General features: G+C 54.7%; 1 protein-coding gene across 4 annotated transcripts in view; it reads right to left on the bottom strand.

Annotated features, from left to right (window-relative positions):
• ACAN (aggrecan) overlaps window positions 1-15,911 on the bottom strand; it is a 69,124-nt gene that overhangs the window by 24,082 nt on the left and 29,131 nt on the right. For all 4 annotated transcript variants that reach the window (XM_045058818.1, XM_045058817.1, XM_045058816.1 and 1 more), the window contains exons 3-11: window positions 13,661-14,044; window positions 12,206-12,380; window positions 9,984-10,111; window positions 8,395-8,688; window positions 6,324-6,725; window positions 4,092-4,266; window positions 3,443-3,570; window positions 2,145-2,438; window positions 112-321 (exon numbers count right to left, since the gene is read on the bottom strand). In XM_045058818.1, the coding sequence (XP_044914753.1) occupies window positions 112-321; window positions 2,145-2,438; window positions 3,443-3,570; window positions 4,092-4,266; window positions 6,324-6,725; window positions 8,395-8,688; window positions 9,984-10,111; window positions 12,206-12,380; window positions 13,661-14,044 (2,190 nt within the window). The remainder of the gene's footprint in view (window positions 1-111; window positions 322-2,144; window positions 2,439-3,442; window positions 3,571-4,091; window positions 4,267-6,323; window positions 6,726-8,394; window positions 8,689-9,983; window positions 10,112-12,205; window positions 12,381-13,660; window positions 14,045-15,911) is intronic.

A 15,911-nucleotide genomic window follows, 5' to 3' on the forward strand; every position in this document is an offset into this window, starting at 1 on the left:
GGGGCTGACGTTGCCCAGAGCAGCACATTCAGCTAGTGTGACACAGAGGGCTGGGGACACAGAGCACATGTCCCACCCTAGGACACACCCCAGAGCCCTAGCCACACAGACCTGGTGGTGGGGAAGTGCCCACTGGGGTGTAGGCCAGTTCCCATTCCGTCTGGTTTTCTGGCTCAGTGGTGAAGTCTGGGCTTGTTGTGGTCTCCTCTCCGGAGGGGACAGCAGCCACACCAGGCACCACTTGGGTAGCGATCCAGTCCTCCACAGAGGGCGTGGCTGTGCCACCCTCTTCTTCTCCTGGAGAGGGCGCTGCTGAGACACCTAAAGAGATGAGGGTGGTGAGAATTCCTTCCTACCAGTGACCCATCCCAGGTTGGCCCTTCTCAAGGGGGACTAGAAGATTCCGAGAGGGGCCAGGCTGGTGCAAAAACCTTGCTAGACCTCGACAGCCCCCCCCGCCCCCAAACCCAGTGAGATGGCTTCTGTCTTCTTCAATAAGAGCTGTCTGCATCAATTACACAATTTCGATACGCACACACATTATTTCAGGGCGGTCTGGGACATCTCTTCTGCAGAATCTATTATACATGCCAGGCATTGTTTAAAGGTGTTATGTATATAAAATCATTTTATCCCACAACAGCCTTATGAGATAGGTACTATATCATTTACAGCTAGGGAAACTGAGGCACAGAGTTAAATGGCTCGCCCAGGGTCAGTGGCTTATAAGAGGCAGATCTAGTCTTTGAAGGAAAGCATCTGGCACCAGCCCCCGCTCTCACCTACGGCATGACGCTGCCTTTCCTGGGGACAGAAATTATGGGTCAAAAATAGGAGGCTGTGATTTAAAATCCATGAAGTCACCCCAGCACTGGAGGGTGAAGGAGGGACTTATTGACTGGGGGTAACTGTTTTGGTTTGGGGGACACCGGAGGTGGGCTTGGTCGGGAAAGAGGCCAAAACCTCTTGGCAGTTACAGAAAAGGCCGAGTTCACGGAAGGTCGGGGACTGTGCACGGGGGGTGCATGGGTAAACATTTACAGGGAGACTAACTGGTGTGGCTTCTGCTGCCCGGGGGCCCCGACAGCGGTACTGGGACAAGAGCCTCGACACATCATCCTCTGGGAGGGGTTTGGCTTTCGTGAGGCTGGCGGTGCGGGGCTGAGCTTTCTCCGAGCTGGGTTTTAAAAGGTGACCCTGGAAGTCTGAGAAACTTGGCAAAGCTCAGGTCTTATTTTTCATTAACTTTGTTTTGGAATAATTCTACATTCACAGGAAGCTACAAAGACACTCAGCTTTGATGCATCATATATAAAACACGGCTCAAGCTGCGACTACAATCTACGTTCCAGTCAGTGCTTTCAGACCCGCGGATCTCATCCCTTCAGAGCCCCGCCCCAAGCCTTGGCCACGCCCTAGCCACGCCCTAGCCACACCCCCTGGGCCGTTTGATGACAGAATTTTCGGAACTCCCGCTAGTAAAGTGGTTTGATCCGCACTGGGTCCTCAGCACAGGTCAATTAAAAACCTGAGTTTCTGGTGTTTAGTGAAGCGTAATAGAACACTTGGACTCAACTCCTCACAAAAATATCTGGAAGCAGGAGACACTTTGGCAAGGGTTACAAATTAAAACAGTATATATGTATGTGCATGTGTATATGGGTGTTATTTACAACAGTAAAGCTAACATTTGCTGAGAATTTACTATGTCCCAAGCACAATGCCAAGTGTTTTGTGTGCACTATCCCAGTCTATCGGTACAGCAACCCTTTCAGGTAGGAACTATTACATCACTATTTTATAGATGAAACAGGAACAGAGAGGTTAAGTGACTTGCCCAGGGTCACACAGCTATTACGCAGAAGAACTGTAATCAAAATTCAGGTCAACCTGATTTTAGAGCCCAAGCTTTCACTCACCTCTCTCTGCCTGTCTCGGAGGAACTTGAGAAGGATGTACTTGCCTTGGGGTCAACGCTCAAGATCATGCTAGCTCCGGAGCTGGCCCTGCCCCAAAGGGACTGACTTTTCCCTCCTTGCTCTGATGGATGGGGATAGTGGGCAGGAGTGAAGTTGTGAAGGGGTGAAGCCAGAGGAGTCACCCCCAGGCAGAAGGGAGGCTGGAGGAGAGGTGAGAACACGTACCTCGGAAGCAGAAGGCATGATGCCGGGACAGTGGGTCTGGGAGGCCTGTCTGGTTGGGGTAAAGGTAGACCGTTCTCACGCCTGGCTTGTCTCCGCCACAGGAGGGCCTCGGGGTGACGATGGGGTAGCGGAGGCTGCCGTCGGACAGCCAGCCAGCATAGCACTTGTCCAGGCCCCCGCTCCAGGCGGCGTAGAGCTGGCCCGTGGAGGCCAGTGTGGCGTTGTGGGATTCACAGAATGCTAGGGCCTCCTCGAAGGTGAACTGCTCCGGGCGTGTGACAAAGAACACCTCCCCTGGGGGCAGAGGCAGGTGCAGGTGTGACCCTCATGTCCACAGCCAGAGCAGCCTCAGCTCACTCAGGGGCCGGGGCAAGAGAATTGAAGCCAGCTGGTCACTCTACATGGAAACAGCCTCCCTCCTTCTCTGTTTTCTAGACTGCCCCGTCACACTTGGGCACCCCCCTCCTCTGCTAAGAGAGGCATTCCCTTGGGCACCTTCCCTCCGACCCCCCTGTGCTCCCTACACCACAGCACTTAAGCATGGAGCACCCGAATGCTGTGGACCTGCAACCCCCACCCCCACCCTGGGGGCTCCTTGAGGGGAGGGGTGGGTCCTGTAGCCACTCTTGGGGTTTCGGTCCCCGCACCCAGAACTGTACCCAGCTGCTTGTCTGAACTGGGGGGAGGAGGTTCACATTTAGTGGACACCTACTGTACCGGGCCCTTCTCATACATATCTCATTTAATACTCACAGAAATCTCTGATATGAGGCACAATCAGCCCTATTTTATAGATGAGGAAAGTGAGGCCCAGAAAGGTTAAGTAACCTGCCCCAGGTCCCCAAAACAGGTGAGTGGCTATACCAAAATCTTTCCAGAATAATGCCAGCATTTCCAAAATTGGGTTCTATGGGATAGTAATTTGATGATTATAATTGAAATGAAAAGACGTGAAACGCAACAAAATAAAATGTCTGTGGTTGACTAAGCTTGGGCACTTGGCTAAGCAAAGTTAAAGAGGTTTTTCTATTGCAGGACTTCTCAGAGGCTTTCATTTGTTCCAGGGCACTGGGATTCTCCGAGAGGCGGATGGTGGAGACCTCGCCTGCAATCCTGGGGGACCCACATGAACCATTCCGGAGGGAGAGAAGGAACTTGGCCCGAGAGAGGGGCTGGGCCGGCCTTTCTGCCCCTGGGTGGGAAGAGAGCCGGGGGGATGGTAATTCCCCCTCCTCTTTGTGTCTCCCCACCAGCCCCCTGCCTGGCTGGGGCCCCAAATGCGAGAATGTGGCTTGTACCCTCGAGCCTGTCCACGTAGCAGTAGACATCATAGGTTTCGGACGGTGGCCGGACGCCGTAGGTCCTGACTCCCGGGCTGCTGTCTTTATCACCCACACATGGGGTTCGTGGGCTCACGATGGGGTATCTGCAAAGGAGGGCAGGAGGGGCACCTGAAAGCCTATTCCAGGGGCCGGGAGAGGCAGGGCCCGGGGTGAGGCTGTCAGGCCTCTTGGGACTCTGGCAGGGTGCACTGTCAGTGACAGCAGTCCCCTTATGTGGCAAGCTCCCCGTGTGGCTGAGGAAAGGGTCTGGGGGCCCCTGGGGGGATTCCTGGCTTCAGGAGAGAGCCGGTTGTATAGAAGGGCATTGGGTCAAGCTGGAGGGGACCCGGGCGGGGGGCCTCGAGGAGAGATTCTCCTGCCCTGTTCCTTGGGGGTAAATGACCAAGGACTTAATGTCACCTGGGGCCCTTCGCCACCGACTCAGGATAATATGCCTTGGTTCTGGGGGAGAAACTAGGGGAGCGGCCATGGAGTCATGAATTCATTCATTATTGCACAGTGTATTGGGTGCCCACTGTGCACTGGGTGCCGTGACAGGTTCTGGCTCCCCAAGCCCGACCCCTCAGGGTTCTGGGCTGGAAGCGGGGCTGGGCTCATCCCTCACCTGACAGTCTGGTCTTGCAGCCAGCCAGCATCACACTGCTCGTAGCCTGCTTCATAGGCGGCCTGGAGCTGCTCCGGGGAGGCGATCACTGCCCCGGTGCGCAGGCAGGCCTGCTGAGCCTCCGCAAACGTCAGGGCGTAGCGGGCAGAGCCTGGCCGGTAGTGGAACACAACCCCTGGGTGGGGAGGGGAGGGAGAGAAGGAGAGACGAGGTAGGCTCAGGGCAGGGACTGGATTCCACCATGCCGGTGCCCATGGGGTGTGGTCCTCATGGCTTTGAGGGCGTGGAGGGAGCTCTGGCTCCTTGAGGAGTGACTTCCCTTCACCCCCTCCTTCCTTTCCTGCTTCTGATCCTCTTCACAACTAAGCTGGTTCCCTCTGCTTGTTCAAGCTGCTCCTGAACTCCATCTCCCTGAGAAAGCCTTTGATGACTCTTCTGCCCTGGGTGTCCCCAACCTTCCTCTTTGGGCCCCTCACTCCCAGACTGCTCATTTGTCCCTTTACTCTTTAAAACAAACTCATTTTTTTTTTCTCATGACAGAAAGAATACACGTTCATTACAGAACATTCGGAAAATACAGAAAAGGCTAAGGAATACATCAACCGTTAACATTTCTTCCACTTGGCCCAGGGGCCGGGGGGTGGGCGGCCTCTCTGAAAGTGGCTGTGAGAGTTTTTGTGGGTGTGCACCAGGCACATTCTGGGGAGTGTCCTCGTGGCTTTGGCCAGGAGCCCAAAGGGGCCCCGTCCTTGAGCCCCCCATTTACTCAGCCTTCCCTGTGGTATCCAGCCGCACACACATTTGCTTTTGACACTTCCCTGGGTGATCGGCCAGGTTATATCACAGCTGCAAATCCCACATCCTCTGTCTGTGGCAGGTGCCCATCCGTCCGTTGGCGCCTTCTCACATGGTGGCCAGTGGGGCTCTTCCCAGTCCCGGGCCAACCCTCAGACACGGCCATCGCTGGCGTTACCCCCGGAACTTCCAAACAATTTCTCCTTCCCAACATATTGTATTTCTCTGGGCAGTTCAGGCTGAAATCCTGCTTGGTGGCATCATGTGTGTGATGGTGGAAGACAGTGACTATTTGCTCTTCCCCCAGGAGGGGACACCACCAAGGCCCTTAGGAAAGCCACCCCAGAATGTCCTTCTGGTTCTTGGATTGGAGTATGGGGAACAGCTGAGCTCTATGTGACATGACATCCAAAGTCTCCAGACATTCCTTAAACACCTGGAACACCATCATCCTAGAGCAGGGGTTGGCCGACATTTTCTGGAAAGGGCCAGACAGGACACATTTCACTCTTCATGGCTTCAATGGTTTCTGTCACAACTACTCAACTCTGCCATGACAGTCCTAAATTAGCCACAGACATCACGTGGACAAATAGGTGTGGCTTTGGTCCAATCAAACGTTATTTGTGGACATTAAATCTTGAATGCTATATAATTTTCGTTATACGTCACAGAATATTAGAGTATTATTCTTATTTTGACTTTGTGCCCCGACTATCTAAAACTATAAAACTATCCTTAGTTTGTGGGCCTTATAAAAATAGGTGGCGGGGCGCCTGGGTGGCTCAGTTGGTTAAGCGTCTGACTTCGGCTCAGGTCATGATCTCCCGGTCTGGGAGTTCGAGCCCCGCATCAGGCTCTGTGCTGACAGCTCAGAGCCTGGAGTCTGCTTTGGATTCTGTGTCTCCCTCTCTCTCTGCCCCTCGCCTGCTCTCTCTCTCTCTCTCAAAGTAATAAAATAAAAAAACATTGAAAAAAAATTTAAAAACAGGTGGCAAGCTGGATTTGGCTGCCGGAACTTGGTTTGCTGACCCCTGTCCTGGAAGGCCAGCGCTGTGAGAAGCCCTGGGGTCACCTTTGTAGAAGGTCTCAAGTGGCTCTGTTCTTTGGGGGTGTCTGATGGGGCAAGAAGGACCCCTGGACAAAAGAGGCCCAGTTCTTTATTCGACTTCACCTAGACCCATGTGGCATCTTTACCTGCTTGACACATAGTCTGGTTTCTACCTATAACTTCATTCGAAGGAAATGCTCTGTGGCAAAAAAGCGTGGAGGTCACCGCTCTGGCCCATCCCCCTTTTTTACAAACAAGGAGAACCGAGTCTGACAGGAGAAAGCCTTGGCCCAGGTCTCAAGTTAAGCTGAAGGTACATCCCTAAGGCCAAGTTCTTTCCACCTGCCCCTAGCCCCCATGCGGCCCCCTGAGGGGCGGGCACTTACCCCCCGGCAATCGTGGCCGCCCGGGAACCTCGGTGGCGCCTGGGACTGCGGTCACCTGCACCACATGGTCCTCGCTGGTGAAGGCGGTGAAGGCCAGGCCAGGCGTGGACTCCTCGGGGACACCCCAGGGCCTGGTGGCCTCTCCAGTCCTGTTCTCAGCCTCAGGGAAGGCAGTGGCCCCTACTTCGGGGACAAACGTGAAGGGCTCCTCGGGCTCCGGGATAGTGGGGGAGACGTCAAAGATGGGTTTCACAGTAAGGATCACGTTGCCTCGGGCTTCACCCTCAGTGACGTTTCGGGGCAGAGGCAGCTCCACATCAGGCCAGGTCACTGTCTGGATGGTGATGTCCTCCTCACCACCCACCCCGAAGAAGTTTTCTGGGATGTCCACAAAGTCTTCACCTGGGGCAGGGGGAAAGACCGGCTTTAGGGGCTCAGCCTGGGGCTGGCTTGAGGGAGACGGGCATCGGATCCACCGGCTTCCCCCACCAGGGGAGGAAAACTCACGGTGCCTCGGCATTTGCCGGACCCTTTGCGGGCGGCTTCAACTCTGCGCACGCTCATTCTAGGAGGCCTTTCCATGTTGCAAAAGAACGCAACATCATCATAGCACGAGATATTGACCAAGCAGCTCACCGCTCAGAAAACCAGTCCAGCTCCAGGATCCGTTCTTGATCAACACCCATTGCCTCCTTACCTATCATCCAGGTGCCTTGTTGACCATCTGACGTTGTAACTAGCCAATAGGACGTTGTAAATCAGTTACAAAGTGGAACTGGAAAACCTTGCCAAAGATGTGGGAGCTCACGAAACGGATAAAAGTGACATAAGGCACCGGTGTGTCTGTCGTGAGCAAACGAGGGTCTGGCAGAAACGACCAGCCCATAATTTCAGAAAGATGAAATCCACAAGGGTGCTACCACTTTGAAAAAGCTGCTAAGGATACTGGAAGGTTAAGAGAGGCTTTGGGGGAAATCCTCATTACTTTTGCAAAAATACCCATCTTCATGTAAGACCAGCTATGACGGTCAAACGTGAAGTGAGCTATGCCGTCACACCATCATCAATTTTGTCGTAAAGTGATGCAGCCCCATATTACTGGGGGTTTTTTCCCCCCTCTAAGAATTAGCATGGGGTTGTGATTCGAACCTAGACTGTGTGGACTATAAGAGAAAAATCTCATTTTTAAAGGTTTTAGTCTAAATTTTCAAAATAAATTGCCTGTCAAACCTCTCCCCCCACACTCTTTTTAAGTGTGCGTCTTTTAAAGCACATTTTAAGTGTGCGTCTTTAAACAGCCCGTCTTTTTAAGCACATTTGATTTATGAGGGTGGGTAACAGTGCCCGCCTGGGCGGCATGGTTACAGGTCAGGGCCCCGCCACCTTCCCCTCAGACAGATGGGGAAGGCGAGCCTTTCCCCGGCCTCACAGTAAACGTTGGCAGGGCTGTGATTCAAATCTGAGAAAGCGCAGACTCTAAAACTCGTGCTCTTAATCCTATTCTGAGCTGACGATGAGACAGGGCTGGATGCTGGTGCCTACAGTGGTTCTACGTGACTCTTCCAGGAGCTAGTGAAAACGGGAGTTGCTGGGGCCCCTGGGTGGCTCAGTCGGTTAAGATTCCGACTTCAGCTCAGGTCATGATCTCACAGTTCGTGAGTTGGAGCCCCGCATTGGATCCTCTGCCTCTCTCTTCCTCTCGCTCTTTTGTTCTTTCTCCCTCTCAGGAAAGAAGAAGGAAGGAAGGAAGGAAGGAAGGAAGGAAGGAAGGAAGGAAGGAAGGAAGGAAGGAAGGAAGGAAAGGAAGGAAGGAAAGGAAGGAAGGAAGGAAGGAAGGAAGGAAGGAAGGAAGGAAGGAAAGAAAGAAAGAAAGAAAGAGAAAGAAAGAAAGAAAGAAAGAAAGAAAGAAAGAAAGAAAGGGGCGGGATTGCTGAAACATGAAGTTCAGGCACCCTGTGGCCCCTTGAGAAGGAGTAGAAACAAACACCCATTCCAAGCCCCCCTCCTCTGGGCCCCAATTTCCGTGGCATGACCCCCCTCCCGGCCCCCAGCCCCCCCCCCCCAGCCCCACCTGTGTAGCAGATGGCGTCGTAGCGGGATGAGGGGTCAGGGTAGCCCGTCTGGTTGGCATGCAGGTAGACGGTCCTCACGCCCAGCAGGTTGCCCCCGCAGTTGGGCCGGGCTTTGGAGATGGGGTAGCGCACACTGCGGTCGGCCAGCCAGCCAGCACTGCACATGTCCATGCCGCTCTGCCAGGCCAGGTAGAGCTGGCCTGTGGTGGCCAGCCGGGCGCCCAGCCGCCGACACTCATTGGCTGCCTCCTGGAAGGTGAACTTCTCCGGAGATGTGGCATAGAAGACCTCGCCTGCGAAGGACGGGGCCGGCGGAGTGAGGATCCCCCTCCCCGCTCCTGCCCTGCATCCCCAGCCAATCCACGTGGCTGCTAGGATCCCAAATCCTGCTCCAAATCATCCTTGCACGCACTCTGTTGTGGAACATCCTCCTCCCGGGGCAGCTCTCCTACGAGTTAAGCATTGCCCATGCAAGCAATCCTTTACAAAACTTCCCATTCTGACGGGACGAGCAGGCATTGAACTCTGACCCTTAGAGCAGTGGTTCTCAAACTGGGGTCTCTAGCCTGCAGCATCCATAAGGGCATTAGTGGGGGCTTCTGAGCTCTTTTCACTATTTGCAAAAACCTAAGAAAGTTATGTGAGGGGGGTTAGGGGTGCGTGGTGGGCACCTGTTCTCGGGGAAGGTGCTGGCTGGCCCTGTTCAGGGGCAGCTCTGATGGGCAGTGCCCAAGAATGGGGACACAGCTGCTTGCTCCCTAATAGGCTTTGGGCCCAGGCATGAGAATGAGGAAAGGAGCACAGAGGTGAGAAAGCGGGGGACTGTCCCTGCCTCCAATGAGTCAGGTTGTCAGGTCTTTTCCTGGGAGAAGCTGCGAGCTGGGGTGGGGCTGGGGCTGGGGGCAGCGGCTGCGGTCTGGAATGTCCAAAGCGGTGATGAGTACATATGGGAGAAGAACTGTCATCCACATGCCGGGGTAACTTGGGAAGCTCTGACTGGGACCAAAACCAGCACCTTTTACAAAGCAGAGAAAGACTCCCGGTCCCTTCCCGCTATCCTCCAGGGCCCTCCAGAACCAGCCCACGGAGACTGCCTGGATGGGGCTGGGGGCCGGCAGCGGGGAAGCCGAGAGAGGGTCGGGGGGTGGGGGGCAGCCAGCTCTCCTGGGAACTACGTTTCTGTTCGGCCCACCCTGGAGCAGCCTGGGGTGTCCTTGGTGAGGGGGGCTGGGCTGGGCTGGTGCAGTGGACCTTGGGACGGTGACGGGCTGGTCCGAGCACTGAGCGGTGGGGCATCCTGGCTGGGAGGGGCGGTCCCAGGGGAGAGGCAGAGACCAGCATTCTCGGGCCCAGGAGCGGTGCCAAACATTTGGCAGGTGCCTGGGGCCCCTGAGGCCCTTTCCCAAGTGGACAGTGGGGGGCCTGCAGGCTCTTTCCCTCCTTCCCATTCTCCCTGTGCATGGCAGAGGGGTTGAGTATGGGCTGCAGCTGGGCTAGAGCCCTGCCCCAGAGGAGGCCCGTGTGATCCCGAGTGTCAGTGGGGAGAAGGGCACCGGCAGGGGCTTTGGGGACGGGGGTGGGGCCTCACCTTCCATGTCTTCAGCGAAGCAGTACACATCATAGGTCTCATTGGTGTCTCGGATGCCGTATGTCCTCACGCCCGGAAACTCATCCTTGTCCCCGTAACAGCCTTCCCTCGGAGTGTGGATGGGGTACCTGCCAGGAACCCAGAGTGGGGGCGTGACATTCAGGAAACAGAAGGGGCCTGTGGCCTGTGCCCTTGTACCCTCCCTCCGACGTGGGAGGAAACAGTGGCTCACTGATGTGTTTGCCAGCATCTGCCCTGGGTACGTGGACCACTTGTTTTTACAGTTTTTCCCAAGCTTTACTGAGATGCATGTTTTCACAGTTTGTGGTGACTACAGGCAGCCGCCTTTACCGATTCTTTATCAGTACTGAACATATTGTATCAGGGGCCTGCAAACCTCTTCTGTAGAAAGGCTAGATGGTAAATATTTTAGGGCTTGCAGCCTCTGGGGTCTCAACGTGACCACTCAACCCTGCCACCGTGGTGTGAAACCACCACAGGATTCCCACACAACTTTATACACAGAAACGAGGTTGGTTGGATTCGGCCCACGGGCTGTCCCTTGCTGACCCCTGCTTTGTATCATCTGGGTCTCATGTCAACCTAATGAGGCAAGTGCTATAAAGACTCCATTTTAGCCTGGAAGAAACTGGGGCCCAGAGACATTAAGCAATTTGTCCAACGTCACACAGCGGCTAAGTGTCAGAGCTGTGGTCTGAGCCCAGCTGTTTGTGAGCTGGGGATGTGGGCTCTTGGACGACGCGAGGCTGCTGTCTCGTCTTGTTTTCCTTTTAGTGGGTGTTGTGTCCTAAAATCTCAAAGATTGCAAAGATATTTTCCTTTGTTTTCCTCTGGAGGCTTTGCGGTTCTGGTTTTTCTGTTGAGAGCTCGGGTCCATCGTGAATGGATGTCTCCTCTCGCCTGAACAGGCTCGCTCTCACAGACTGAGATCCCTCGAGGGCAGAGCTCTGTCTGTCCTGCTGGGCTACCCATCCCTCAGCAGCTGTACTTGTAGGGGGGAAAATGTGCCAAAAAGCTTAATTTATATATGTCTTGCATTATCAAAAACAACAACAAAGAAAGTAAAGCAGCTAAAAAAAATACACGAAACACCGAAGTTAAAAATTTTTTTTAACGTTTATTTATTTTTGAGACAGAGAGAGACAGAGCATGAACAGGGCAGGGTCAGAGAGAGAGGGAGACACGGAATCCGAAACAGGCTCCAGCCGTCAGCACAGAGCCCGATGCGGGGCTCGAACTCACGGACCGCGAGATCATGACCCGAGCCGGAGTCGGACGCTTAACCGACTGAGCCACCCAGGCGCCCCCGAAACACCAAAGTTTAAAGGACCAGTGAAGACATCATGCCAAAGGGGAATGTGGGCAGAAAGGAGAATGATGTGTAATTTGCACGGAGAAAATGATCGTGTAGGGCAAAGCTGCTAGGATTTGGACCGGTCGTGGTGCCATGGGATTTCCACGAGCAGAACCCCCAGACACCCCAGGACATGTCCTGGCTCCCTGCGAGCTCCCACATGAGCATGTCTGAGACGGATTGCCCTGGGCACATTTACCGTCTTGCAAATTACACTGTATATTCAAATGAGTACAATAACCCCCCCCCCCCTTTTTTTTTTAAAAAGTAAGGCACACAGGGGCGCCTGGGTGGCTCAGTCAGTTGAGTGTCCAACTTCGGCTCAGGTCATGATCTCACAGTTTGTGGGTTTGAGCCCCGCGTCGGGCTCTGTGCTGACGGCTCAGAACTTGGAGCCTGCTTCGGATTCTGTCTCCCTCCCTCTCTCTGCCCCTCCCTCACTTGCGTGCACGCTCTCTCTCTTCCTCTCAAAAATAAATAACATTAAAAACATTTTAAAAGTAAGGCACATAAAGGCCTTCTGTGCAAGTTCTATATAATTTTAGAATTCCTATCGGCTAATAAAAGTATTTCCACGGTAGCACTGGAGCTATCCAGAAAAGCACCTGATGAGCTTTCTGTAAACAAAATACCTGAGACCTTATTCTATCTTACCGCACAGGATAAACGAACGGCCCCAAATGCGCCTGTTTCTGCGTAATGACAGACGTATTGTCACAGTCGGCCAAGGCACTTACTCCAGCCCCCGCCGAGGCCCGCCACGGTGTCGGGCTGGCACCAGCTCTGTGCCGGTCGGTGTTCCGGTCCATGGCCCACCCCGCCCCGCGGGTGGCCCCGGGGGGCTCACCTGACAGTCTGGTCGGCCAGCCAGCCGGCGTCGCACTGGTGGAAGCCGTCCTCGTAGGCAGCCTGCAGCTGTTCGGGTGTGGCGATGATGGCACTGTTCTGCAGGCAGGCCCGCTGTGCCCTGTCAAAGTCCAGCGTGTAGCGTGTGGAGATAGCTCTGTAATGGAACACGATGCCTGCAAGACACGCGTGGGCGGGACAGCAAGTCAGGCACGGCCTCCGGCCATCGAAGACCTTGAAGAGTTGTAGCCATGGTCCCTGAGGGGCCCGAGGGACATCTGCCCCGGGCCTCTAGCTGATGCCTAGACCTCCTCTCCACATTCGCACATCAAATCAAAGACCTCGAAGAGTGTGGCCGTGGTCCCTAAGGGGCCCGAGGGACATCTGCCCCGGGCCTCTAGCTGATGCCTAGACCTCCTCTCCACATTCCCACATCAAAGACCTGGAAGAGTTGTGGCCGTGGTCCCTAAGGGGCCCGAGGGACATCTGCCCCGGGCCTCTAGCTGATGCCTAGACCTCCTCTCCACATTCGCACATCAAATCAAAGACCTCGAAGAGTTGTGGCCACGGTCCCTAAGGGGCCTTAGGGACATCTGCCCCGGGCCTCTAGCTGATGCCTAGACATCCTCTCCACATTCCCACATCAAAGACCTGGAAGAGTTGTGGCCGTGGTCCCTAAGGGGCCCGAGGGACATCTGCCCCGGGCCTCTAGCTGATGCCTAGACCTCCCCTCCACATTCGCACGTGGCCCTCTTGCCTTTGCCGAAACACCTCCGGTAGCAGGACCTCACTACCTCACAAGGTATCTTTTTTGAGTCTCTATAGTTCTGATAATCAGGAAGTTCTTTGAATTCAACTAAAATCTGCCTCCTTTTAATTTTTTCTTGGAACCCCATCTTTTCTCTGGGGAGAGGCGACACTTAGAGCCCCATGTAGCCTCAGCCCAGGGGCATCCTAGTGTGAGCCCTGTTCTCAAGCCAACAGAAAGGCCACAACCATTCCCTGTGGGCCATTGAGAGAAGGGAACCAGAGAGACTTCATCTTTTTCTTTGGCTTCTGGAACAGAATGGGGCTGGGGGAGGGAAAAGACACCTGGGTGAAGAGTCACTTCCAGGGAAACTTCAGGCAGGTCACTTAACCTCAGTTTACTAGTCTGTAAGATGGGGAGGAGCACAAGGTCCACTGAATCCTGGGATTGCTGTGCAACGCAAACTTTCATTTACAGGTGACTATGGCTAGGACGTGTTTAATTCCCCCCAAGTCCAGAGAGAATGACAGGACCAGCTCCGTGTTACAGGGGCAGCAGCTGAAGCTAACTGACTTGACCGAGGGAGGTGCAAGCTGGGGGTGGGGGGCAGCTGGGATCTGAACACCGGCCTGTCTGGGTCCACCGCTGTGAGGATACTGTTCTGGCTCTTTCCCCAGGCGAAGCAGCATCCCCGTGGGAGGTCCTCACCTTTCACCACGACCTCCAGGGTAGCCTCGCTGTCCTCAATGCCGTGCATGACCTCACAGCGGTACATCCCAGAGTCATTGGAACACAGGTTCTGGATTTCCAAGGTGGCGTCGCTGGGGATGGCCGGATAGTTGGGCAGCGAGACCTTGTCTTGGTAGGCACTGTTAACCCGCACCTGCCCTTCCGTGGCCACTAGCAACACCACCTCCTTCTCCTTGGAAATGCGGCTCCACTTGATTCTCGGGGAGAGGGGGGCGGTGGAGGGGGCGGTGGTCACGGGGTGCATGGGGTCGATGAAGTAGCAGGGGATGGTGAGGGAGCTCCCCAGGAGGACCCGCAGGGGGGACGGTTCGGGGATGCTGACACTCAGCGAGTTGTCAGGGTCTGTGGGGGAGAGACAGAGCTGTTAGTGCCGAGAGAGGACCGTCCAGCCTCCCTGTCATTTTGGAAATGACAGAAGCCCGTGAGCGTGTCCGTATCTACGGTGGGGGCCGTTCCTGTGCCATCGGGAATTCCCGGGAAGCGTTACGCCTTTTCCAGAGCAGCGTTCCTCAAGCCCCCTGGTCTCTGTGCCACGAGACAGGAACTATGGAGCTGGGAAAGGGCTGCAGCGGAGGGCAAGGAAAGCTCCCGAGCCGACAGCCTCCTCCCTGTTTCTCAAACTGGGGTACCCCGGGGGATGCCAAGCCATAAGACAAACAGGACCATCTTCCTGGAGTGACAGCTTGACTCAAAGATTTTTGGGGAAAAACATCATGTTGGGGCAGGGAGAATTATTATGGGGAAGAAAACAAAAATCCACACAATGTTTAAAGCTCCGATGCGAAACTTCAAAGGCGTGTCCCAGCTGAGGGGGTCCACTTTGGACTCCATCCCGACTTTGCTGAGGGATAAGGCATTCTCTTCTGCTGTTGGGGAACGGGGGGGGGGGGTCTGACATTTACATATGTCTGCAAAGAATCAGACCGGGGTGGGGGGGGTGGGGGGGGGGATGATCAGCTCCACAAAAACTCATGGAGAGTGTTAGTAGGGACCAAAATCCTGTCAGAAATAAAAGATCCTCCTGGGATGGGAAAGAAACAGCTTTTGCAAAAATAGCACCTTTCATGGCATGTCATACACTTATGGTCCCCCCCCCCTTTTTTTTTTCCAGGAGAGCCTACAGGTTGAAAATAAAAATGCTCCAGATATTTGTGGGTGGTAGACACACAACAGGGCAAGGAAGGGGGTGCCAGGAATGTTTGGGGTCCAGACCCAACCTTCTGATGTCCTGGGCAGCCACCACCAGGTCCTTCCACAAAAATCTCCCTCTGAGGGCTCAGCCCATGCCCCATAACACAGCATGGTTTTAGCGCTGGCGGTTCTCTGGGGAGAGCTAAGAGTGACAGCAGTGTGCCAACCCTGCAGTTTTTAAAGCTCTCAACCAACCCTAGGAACCGGTTTGCCTGTGTGGACAAACCACCCAGGTTACGGCCCGGGGCCGGGTATCTGTGGGTCCCAGAGAAGGAGTACAGATGGAGACCCATAGAGCCTGTGTATAAATATTTAAAAGTTATAAATCAAGGCCACAGATTGTTAAATAAAATATGTTCTATCTTGCTATTGGACAATGATACCTTTCAAAAGGAGAAGCCAGACTCACATTTAGAATTCTTGGATTCCTTGGAGTTTTGGATTGGGTGGCCACGCAGGAGGCCGGCTTCTCTGCCACGTCTCTGCCCCGTGAGGGCTCGGTGCTTACCCCAGCCCTCACGCCCCAGCTCCGTCCACACCCCATACAAACGGCCACCCCTTGACTCCTCCCACGGGCCTGGGGTAGCTCACACCAGGGGAATGGTCCCCCGTCTAGGAGGATGGGCCCAGAGGAGACACCTATGTGTCTCTGGAAGTGGCTTGGGTCCACTTGGGCAGGGAATTAGGGGCATCCTAGGTACCCAGTGTGGTCTAAAGGGGGAGCATAGATCTGTGTGGACATGTCTCATTGGCCCTACAGATTCCTCATCCTTTAAGGAGCACTGGGGCTGGAGGAGGGCCAGAGGAAGGCCTCTACAGTGCATGGCCCAGAGCAGGGGCCTCTCTGGCCTGGGTCTAAGGGAGATACAGCCCACTTTGGGGCAAACCCGTCCTGGGGTCAGTGGATAGTTTGTTCATTTGGTTTAGGGCCTGATGACCAGAAACCCACCTAGTGCCTGCCACATGTAAGAGACCATGGGGGGGGGGGGTCTTTCCTGAGGATGGCTTGCCTAGATAA

This window comes from Felis catus, chromosome B3 (assembly GCF_018350175.1).
Source record: "Felis catus isolate Fca126 chromosome B3, F.catus_Fca126_mat1.0, whole genome shotgun sequence".
NCBI lineage: Eukaryota > Metazoa > Chordata > Mammalia > Carnivora > Felidae > Felis > Felis catus.